Source organism: Botryllus schlosseri, chromosome 9 (genome assembly GCF_051294905.1).
Source record: "Botryllus schlosseri isolate E-star chromosome 9, Bs_hap1, whole genome shotgun sequence".
Taxonomy (NCBI): Eukaryota; Metazoa; Chordata; class Ascidiacea; order Stolidobranchia; family Styelidae; genus Botryllus; species Botryllus schlosseri.
The window spans coordinates 19,612,696-19,622,781 of NC_137244.1; the positions used below are offsets into that span (position 1 = coordinate 19,612,696).

The following is a 10,086-nucleotide window of genomic DNA, read 5'->3' on the forward strand; positions in this document are numbered from 1 at the left end:
TGCAGGTGAGAAATCGTTTGTGGATAGGTGTCCTATTGGTGCATATCAGTGAACTATTGTAATCCAGGATTAGTATGGGTGCTTTATCAGAATCGCGTACTTGATTTTGTTAAGGCACATTAACTAACTACTTATAATGTGTGATTTTCTGTCTTGCGCGCTGCCAAAAATACCTGAAATACGCCCCGTCAGAATGCGTAGGGTGTTTACTTGTTTTAGTAGGCATGCGTTTTAACTATACCCATTTTCAGCCCTTTCTTCGAGTGGTGTTGTCGTACCTTGAAAGGGATTTCCAAATTAGTTCAGTGACAATATCGATCGCGTATACCGGAGGCAATTCCATTGCAATGTTGCGCACCGAACCATTTTTCCTTTTCGTTACGCTACTGCATTTGCTATTATTGTACAGAAGGAAACTGCTGTAGAGTAGCATCGGAAGCGTGACTTCCCGCCATTAAAATCTTGGAATGGTTATATTTCCACTCTCATACATCTTCTCGTTTACCGAATCGGTAGAAACACGGCCACTCCCGAGTAAGAGTCTAGCGTAGCCTACGCTTGAATTGCTGGCAACTGCACCACGGATACGAGTATATCGTATTTCAGTGGTCGGGAACCTATGGCTCGCGAGCCATATATGGCTCTTTTGGGTATAAGATATGGCTCTTGAACACATTTTTAATTTTGTAATAAATTTATCAATATTGCAGCAACTTGTCAGTAAATTTACATAACAGCCCGAATAATTATTCTCGTGGTAGCCTAAACATGTCTTTGAGAGGTCAATAGTGGGGAATCCAGGGTTAGGGTCTTGTATCCTCTTTTAAATATCCTCAAATTTTTAAGTTGCTGTCGCGCCTGTAACTATAACATCACTCGCGAATTTGATCCACCCGACATCGCGCGCCTCGAAATTTTGGATTGCCCTATACCTTGATTGATCATGGAAAATAGAAGACATGGCGACGCTTGTATGACAATGGAGGTATCAAATACACATTTTCCTGATCTGCGCCGAGAAATGAACTGCCTTGAAAGGGACATTAACAATTAGAAATTCAAATTAAAAACAACGCCATAGCTATCCATATTCTTGGTTGGTAAGTAGCCTACCTTTCTAGTACCGCCGTTAACATGTAGGTGAGTAGCGCAACGATCAATATTTAAAGATTCGGAATCAGTGCGACAATTGTATTCGATTAATATCAGTGATTAAAATTCTAAGCTATTTACGATGAGTTGCGCTATCACAGACGAGGCTTGGCCCGTCTGTGCCTCAACTCTCCTTTCGCGCTTTATTTTCGCACAGTAAATTTGAAAATTGCTTGATTTTTGAAGCAAAAAAGTTCAAAAACTAGTTATTCCTGAACGTCGATAGAAAATACCAATAATCATGGAAGGTTTCAATGTATGTACTGCTGTATAGTGACCATGTTTGGCTCCACCTGCGCATGTGAGCAGAGAAAATATGCTGCACACTATGAATTCCACGTAATAGTGCTACCAATACGTCAAAAATTTTCAATTGTGACGTAACAGTTTATTAACATTTATGGCTCTTTGGGAGTCACATTTGAAAATATTGGGTCAATATGGTCTTCGGTCAAAAAAGGTTCCCGACCACTGTCGTATTTTATTATAACAATTTGATAAAACAGGATTTATCGAAAGGAAATTTACATATTAAAGCGGGAGTCAGTAGGTCTAGCTGGTAAACCCCACTCTTCACGAGTGCAGCGGGTCCTCGAAATAGACGGAATGGTGCTTATTGTTCACAAGAAGCTTTTCACGGTCTTCTCGATAACCTCCAAACACTCTTCGAGTTGAGCGTCGTTAATTACCAAAGGAGGAGCGAACCGGATGATGTCGCCGTGTGTAGGCTTGGCCAGGACACCGTTATCGCGAAGTCGCAGGCACATTTCCCATGCGTTGTAATCTAAAATTTAGGCGAGAAGTGTACTAAAGACAGGAGCCAGAGGTTAATCCGCAATATCAGTGCCGCTAGGGGGACAATTGGAAGAATCGGTGTGATGAAACTCCGGGTGTGTGCAATGCAGAGATGACCAAATCAGTCAGCGTTCGTACTCAAGTTGAGGCAGAGGTAACGCCGTTAATTTCTTCTCGATTACAAGTAAACGTTGCGAATTCTGAGATCTGATAAAGCCACTTCAATTGAGCTAGATAATGAAAACCACAAAAGTATTCAAGTGAGTAGTTTCTAAAAGGAGATTTGGTCGTGGGGTCGTGTACCTTTAGTGCTTGATCGGAGGTGGCTGCTTTGGAATATGTAAGGTGTATCTTCGCAACTAACGCTGAATGACTCATGACGCTGCGTAAGCTATATGTGTATGTGTAATTATCGAAAATATACTAACATGGACCTGGACAATATACCAACTGGTACCTTGCCGTGGTACAGGGGCTATTTCGACAAGTTCACTCATAAAGTGATGTGAACATAGGCCTATCTCAAAACTGCATTACAAATCTTAAATGTAAAATGGGAGTATAGATTCACCTAGAACTGTTAAGTAGAAGTAGAAGTCATCACTTTGGTAAGTACTTGCAGGAGGCACTCGCTCACGTTATTATACGAAATGGCGGAAATGTCGAAGACATTGCCACAAACCTTTCGTGTCCTTTATGACCATCGCGATTAGGAGCCCTTTTCCTCTCACGTTCGTTACAATGTCGCTTGGAAGCTTTTTCAATTCGTTTTGCATGATCGGTCCCAGGCGTGCTGCGTTTTCGGCAAGCTTCTCCTCGATTAATACCTGTCGTAGAATACCGTCGCTTGTATCGGCTTGGTATAGCAAATGTGGTCGATAACGCAATAATATTTTTCTGGATACCTGGTGGGAGGGTCTTTTGCCATGTTTCCACTTACTCTAGTTATTCGTTTTGAGTCTATTTACATTTGCAGTTGTCGAGACCAAGTATTTAGTAGACGGATCAGTGGTATAGTCATTTTCGGATTACTCAAGTGAGATTTTCATACTTGATTGAACCACATAAGGTGTTATGTTTTTTAACTAATTCTATATTTCTTTTGAAAAAGTTATTACGCGATTTATTGTATTTACGTTTTACAATTTGGATTTTGCAAAACAGACAAATAAATCAGCTTCTAATCTACATTTTTTACTTCTACTTGAATTCGGTTTTAATCAACTTGGAAATCTTTACTTCTACTTGCAATTAAGTACATATTACCGGTATTACTTCTATTTCCACTTGAGGATAGCCATTCTGATTACTTTGATCAGCTATAGTCTATAACTTCCATGCCTTTTTGACCGCTTCTATACACATAGTAGTTTCGCTACTACTTGAGTAAAGTACTAAATAATGAGTACTTTGAGATTTGACCATACCTCACGTATTAGCTTTACATACAACTAATAAGCTATAATTACCGCCGTTAACTTACCGACAAAGCCGCAATCGCGACTTTGCAAGCGATAGGATTACCGCCAAACGTCGAGCCGTGCTCGCCCGGTCTGATGGTCAACATGACTTCGTCGTTGGCAAGTACGGCTGACACGGGATATAATCCGCCTGATAATGCTTTACCTGAAGGAATACATCGGTTTATGTAAAATTGACATAGTGCGGCGAGAGGTCGCACTTGCAAAGTGAGTATGTGATAACTGATAAGCAGACGTGGTCAACTGGTCATGCAGTAACGAAACTTTTTCGGAGTAATCAAGTAAGATTCGCTACAGCATGCCAAGCTAGTAAATTTGTACGTTTTAAAGTAAGTAGCATTCATTTCATGAGTGAAATTGGCAGAACAGCAGCCCATTATAGTCCCTGTATCACGGTAGCATAAGTGGGGAGATAGCGTAGTGGTATAGGCTAATCCACAGCTGCAACACCAATGGCTTGCGGGTTCGAGTCCGACCGAGATCGACTCCAGAATTCCTACCTAAGTGTTGGGGGTTTATCTAAGCTCCTCCCCGGCACCGGCATATCATCCGTGTAAGCGGTGTCTTTTAAAAAGCCTAGAAGTGGGATACAAGTCGAAGAAAATTGGCCTTGTGCAAATGACCACAGTAGTCGCCAAACACCATGAATACGTCAAACAAACAAACGGTAACATAATATACATTCGAAAATTGGCGAAAAGGTTGGGCATCTTGCAATGTTGGCTGTTGGCTATGTTGGCAGCCGGCGGTTGGCTGTCAAAATTATGGGACACGCCTTCCGTATCCACTTCAAATTATTTCACTCAGCTGAGCAATTATCAGACATTGCGTTGTTTGTTTTGTATCTACTTCGAGTAGTTTCGGCATGTCTTGCGAATCGCTACTTCATACTTGAGCATGAATTCACGCAATTACTTCTATTTTTACTTGAACATCATCAATGACCATTTTGACTGCCTCTACATTGACACGTGACATACAACGGATATCGGGGCCTACACGAAAACAACGGAGGCTATTATACGCAGGCCTCACAGATGTGTTGACTGTAGATTGCTCTCGCAGGCAGTAAACTTCTACCCAAGTACGCGTAGAAATAGCCATTTCCAAGTAAGTATTCTGAGTCTAGTTTTGCCCAGAAACCTGAAACTATATAACGTATAGAAGTAGTCTAAAATCAAAGCCACTTGAAAAAGTAGTATAAGGAGGCAAAACCTACTTGGGTACTCTGACAAAGTAGGCGTTATTTGCCACCTATGGATATTTCACACACACTGTGTGGTTGCACCCCATATAAAAATGATCGTGGTGATGAATATGTCCATGTGTCAACCAAAAATTGCACCCGCCAAAGGAAATCTGTCTTGAGCTTTATTATGCGCAATGTGGTATTGACTATATAGTATATAGGTACATTGAATTACTATCGCTCATCAATAGATCATATATAAGAGCTTTCGCCGCGAATCTTGAACTGAGCGACCGACGTATATATACTTTTAGCCACTCACCAAGCAGTAGTAAATCGGGCTGTACATTCTCGTGGTCCACCGCAAGCATTTTTCCTGTCCTCGCTAGTCCAGTTTGAACCTGAAAATAACGAAACGCACTTCAGTTTCTTGGTAATATTTTCTGAATAGGGAATGATAACCTCGTCCGCAATCCAAAGGACATTATGTTTGGTGCACAGATCTCGCACGCCGCGCAGGTATCCGTCATCAGGCACCATAACGCCCGCCTCCCCTTGTATTGGCTCGACCATGAATGCAGCGGTGTTCGGATTTGCTTGAAACTCCATCTGTGCCGAGAATGGAATCCTTTAGACCAGGGTATTAGTAAAGCGTTGCAGCTGTACGTTATTCTGACAAAACTCTATTGCTTAGTAATGCAAATAATGCAAGAGCTTGGAAGTTTTCGCTGTTAGGAGTTCGATATACAATTTTGAATAATTATTATGTATTGATATGACACTACCTATATTACGTTGTTTCTAAATTCAAATTTAATCATATATAAATTACGTGCAACGGGGTCAGTAACGAAATATACTTCTGTGTCAATAACGATTTTAGAATCAACAAATTGTAAAAGTGGGAATTTTATGTCGACAAAAAACCTACAATTATGTGATATAAGGACGAGTGTCAATATAGTTTGAGGCGAAAATAATCCAGTTCAATGGCTCAGACCTCGCAAGCGAGCTTTATGGCAGGTCGCTCAGTTTCCATTTTACCACCGCTAGCCCTCATTCACCAAGATACAAACATCTCGATCGCATCAAGTGTCGACTATCGAATTCCAGTCATGGCATATCAATACCCAGAACTCTCTTATCCAATTGTTTCCTCTACAAAACGGAACATATCAGATCACACATCTAAAATCCGCCATGGAAGTTTACTGTGTTACTTTAATGTGCGTGCGTATTTTCTGTACCACCATTATTACTGTCTGTCTGTTATGTATTTCGGTTGGATGAAAATTAAGAGTCTCTCTCTCTTACGGACGCTTACATTTAGCAACGCTGGCCACTTTCGAAATTGAAGGGTGCGTCTTCACGATTCACGCAAAATAACCAATGACGCTACAAATATAGCTACATTTTCGAAAATATACTCAGTTACGGTGATACCAGTTGCATCGACAGTTTCAATCATAAACGTGATGCACGCGCATCCCACACTATACTTTCTACTGTACAAAATCCGAAGCATAAAATCTATTGACTGTTAAGTAAATGTGGAAGTATTAGTCCAAACCACTTGAGTAAGATGTCCAAGTGTAGGCAAAACGTTCTTGAGCATTCGGAAAAAGTAGCAGCACTCGATTACCGATTACCCCTGATTTCGACCAACCTCAAGCGCTTCCAAGTCGTTGTACGGCACGATAGAAAACCCTGGCATATACGGTCCGAATCTTTGGTAGCAATCAGGATCGGTAGAAGAGCTCACGGCTGCGAGAGTCCGGCCCCAAAAATTGTTCTCCGCAAAGACAATACGCGCTTCATTCACCGGAACGCCCTTCACGTCGTAGGCCCATCGTCTGGCCAGCTTACACGCCGTTTCACCAGCTTCCACACCTGAATGGTGATTTGTGTTCATAATAAACCAAGAGCATCATGATGCAGAAAAAATGCAGAAAAAGTATTCGATACCGGATAGAAGTGATCGATACGACCTTAGAGGTCAACTAGTCTGTTTACTAAAGGTTTATTTTATAAATGATGTGTATTTAAAGGGGTGCTGACGGCACCCATATTAAATTTTGCAGTTGGAGGAAATCACCCTCAAAATACTCTATAATTTCAGTTGATTTGCGAAGTAATTTTTGGCCCCCTTCGAGCTCGAAGTTCAGGGGGGGCAGTTCAGGCCCTGCATGCAAGGATCGATTAATCAGATGTCGTAAGTAACAAAGTACTCAAGTAGATTGCACGACTTATTCAAGTGGTTATGATTTTAGGCCACTTCTACTTCGCAGTTTTCAGTTTTTTACGCAATCTAAGGCCTAAAATACTTACTTTTTTAGTTACTTTGATGTAGATATTTCTACTCGTATACGTGAGTGGGAATTCACGACATTACTTATTCTTAAGTAGCAACGATGATTACTTTGAGCACCTCTGCCATTCATTAATTAACTAATAAGAAAGCGTCGGAACGACTTTCAATCTGACACCCAACTTGGTGCCCTAGAACATCTAAATAAGAGGCATGCACGCCGATTGAAAAGTAACAGAAGATAAATTCAAAGTACAAGCAATCAAAATAAAGTGATATGTGACGGTAGGCGACGACAATATGTCTTATTGTGTTACGGTAAGTAGGGAGTAAACTAAAATCGGAACAAAATGAGATGAACATGGCCCAAGTACAGCGTCAAGTCCCGTAGATCTACAGTAGACAATTGGACACTGATCGCGAATGTTCAGTACCCTGCACAATACATATTGCATATTCGAAATGGCGTCATATATCAGCATACCATAGACAGCGTGATTTGCGTAATTTAGCGTGGCGTAACTTGATATGGGCTACTCGCCTGTGTTCATCGGTAACACTTTGTCGAAATTGAATAAACTCGTAATAAATTCCTCATATTCTCCAAGTGCGTCGTTGTAAAATGCCCTGGACGTAAGGGCGAGAGTTTGTGCTTGGTCCTGTAGAATTTAAATGCGATTATGTCTTTTTGCGAAGATAGTAAGGAGCAACCGATTTGGAATAAAAACTGGAAGATGAAGCCCACAGTTCAGGCGTGTATTGATTGGCTGAAAACGCGGGCGTCGCCGCTTACATCCACCGCGCGTTTGCATCAATTGTAGCCCGGCGGCTACTGATATTTCGCAATTGTCACTAGCGAAGAGATACGTATGCGTATGGGAAGTGGCAAATCGAAACAGAATCAACCTACTATAAGGGCTTCGACTATTTTCGGATGGCAGTGACCCTGGTTTACACTGCTGTATGCGCTCAGACAGTCCATATACTTTTTCCCTTCCACATCATGCACGTAAATACCACTGCCCCTAGACAGGGCAACTGGAATCGGCATGTAGTTGTGGGCTCCATATCTCTTCTCTTTCTGTAAAGTACATACGTGTTAGCGTTAATCCGACCGGGCACGGTAGCTACATCACTCTCTAACCGACCTCATAAATCTCCTGAGAACTTTTAGCTCGCTGAGAAGACTTGGTTGCAGCGGTTGATTGAAAGCGCCTCGGTAGTACGCGTAGACTAGGTAATGCTCTATGCATTCTGAATTTCAATGCCTACGTTCTACAGGCCTCCAGCTGTTTACGAAACCGACCGTTATGCCAGCAGAAACCGAAGACGATAACTTTTGTTATGAGCGTCTATCAGTCGAGTGGAACGAGAAGTGACGCATACACGAACGTAGCAGTAGCAGCACCTTGTTCGACTAATTGCGCTGAAAAGAACCTAGCGTCTGTCTGATATGATTAACATTACAGTAAATGGAAGCAACGTCACGAATAGTCCACCCAAATATAGCTCCACGTAACTGCACAGCGCAATCAACGTAGCGATGAACGACAAAGGCTGAACAACAGGAGGATATTTCATACAGCGGAAGTGGTTGCGGCTATCAAAATTATGTGTATTGTGTACGACGACCGGGTTTGTGTATCGCAACAATTGACGCGAGCATATTTGCTGATGGAGAGATATGTAGACGGACAAATAGCTAAATTTATTGTTTGTTCATAAAGTCAACACAAAAAAATTACGAAGTAAAATATAACATAGCGAATAACCATAGAATGTGGAAGGCTACACTGAAAGAACTGGTCATCACTCGCCAATCATGATCATGGACGTTGTGAGGAATACAAGAGATTTAACTGTAAACGCGGACATTGGAATTTAGTTCATTATTATTATTTCATCGCCGTTCAGGTTTTTCTGGAAGCCGGGGACCTTTTTTAGGGCTTCGCATCAGCGTTTTCACCTCCGTGGAAAAATATTTTGTTTCATTTTCCCAAAAACTCGAAACTGAGTGCAGTCAGTCCACATGTGCATTTTTTCGCTTTCTCGGAGTTTGGTGGCAATGTCACCGACTTGTTCTTCCTAATGGTGACTAGAGTGAGACTGCAAAAGTGTCGTCGGGTGGTTATAATGTGGTATACGAACTGAACATGATCGACATTTTCTCTCCTGAGGGATTATTTTCATGGAAGTTTTCTTACTAAAAATCTCAACTTTTGTTAAAAACGTCCTGGATTAGGGTTGCATTTAAAACAAATGGTGTTTATAACACTTCGTTTAAAACACGTTTTAAACAGTGTATTAAAATAATGTCTTTAAAATTTCTATTTTCAAACGTTATTATGCCATAATTGTTTACAAACCTTCGGAAAATCATGTAGTATGAGCCCACCGACGTTTTGCACCCATTATAGTCGACGTGTACGATGTGGAGTGAGTAGAACCCTCGAAATCGGCCGCCGGTTATCGGCCGCCGGCCGTGGCAAGTTTCCTACATGTCCGCCAAATATATTAAGTGACAGTGCAATTAAGCGATAATTGGCTGTATACTGGAGGCTATAGCAAACAGCAAAGTGACATGTATTTCAATCAGGGCCGAAACAGTACTTCGTCAGCCCCCCTAAAAAAACGTTGGTGTTGCGTCCCCAACCCCCATGGGATCATAAACTAAACTTCCTCGGGGCTTTGACCTCCGATTCACGACAGGCATTTTTGCGACAACCATGCAGTAAGCTTCGATTTACTTTTATAGGGCCCTCTATCTAAGTGCATATGTAGTCACGCCATACGCAAAAAAAATTCATATTCAGGATGTAATTTTGTCTATAATATTGGTAATTGCATATAATGCTATTAATTTTTCATCCTCTCTCTCAGTCCACGCGATAAGATTTACTGGCAGAGCTGAAGGAAAGAGTTATAGAGACTTCAGATAGCAAGCGCAGGACTATTCCGCGCCTATATGGACAATGGACAATTGGCAAAATGCGCATTGACGGTTTCGGTCAGCAGGCGGCGGTTATTTTCGCCCAAGGTTTCATTTGGTAACACTCTTAGCGATGTCGCATGTTGGCCGAAAAGTAAAAAGTCTTGGTCTTGGTCTTGGTCAGAAGTCTAAGAGCGGTGCTGAAATGCCATATTTTGTAGAAATGATACGT

At 41.6% G+C, this 10,086-nt stretch overlaps 1 protein-coding gene across 1 annotated transcript; it reads right to left on the reverse strand.

The window, feature by feature from the left end:
- Positions 1 to 585: 585 nt before the first annotated feature.
- Positions 586 to 8,461, reverse strand: LOC145446334 (ornithine aminotransferase, mitochondrial-like). The gene is made up of 9 exons (XM_080324596.1): positions 8,074 to 8,461; positions 7,836 to 8,006; positions 7,467 to 7,584; positions 6,284 to 6,507; positions 5,080 to 5,226; positions 4,940 to 5,018; positions 3,431 to 3,573; positions 2,630 to 2,774; positions 586 to 1,936 (listed from the first exon to the last, which is right to left on the reverse strand). Exons 1-9 carry the CDS (start codon positions 8,176 to 8,178, stop codon positions 1,773 to 1,775), a joined length of 1,296 nt encoding a protein of 431 aa, XP_080180722.1. The 5' UTR covers positions 8,179 to 8,461; the 3' UTR covers positions 586 to 1,772.
- Positions 8,462 to 10,086: the final 1,625 nt, after the last annotated feature.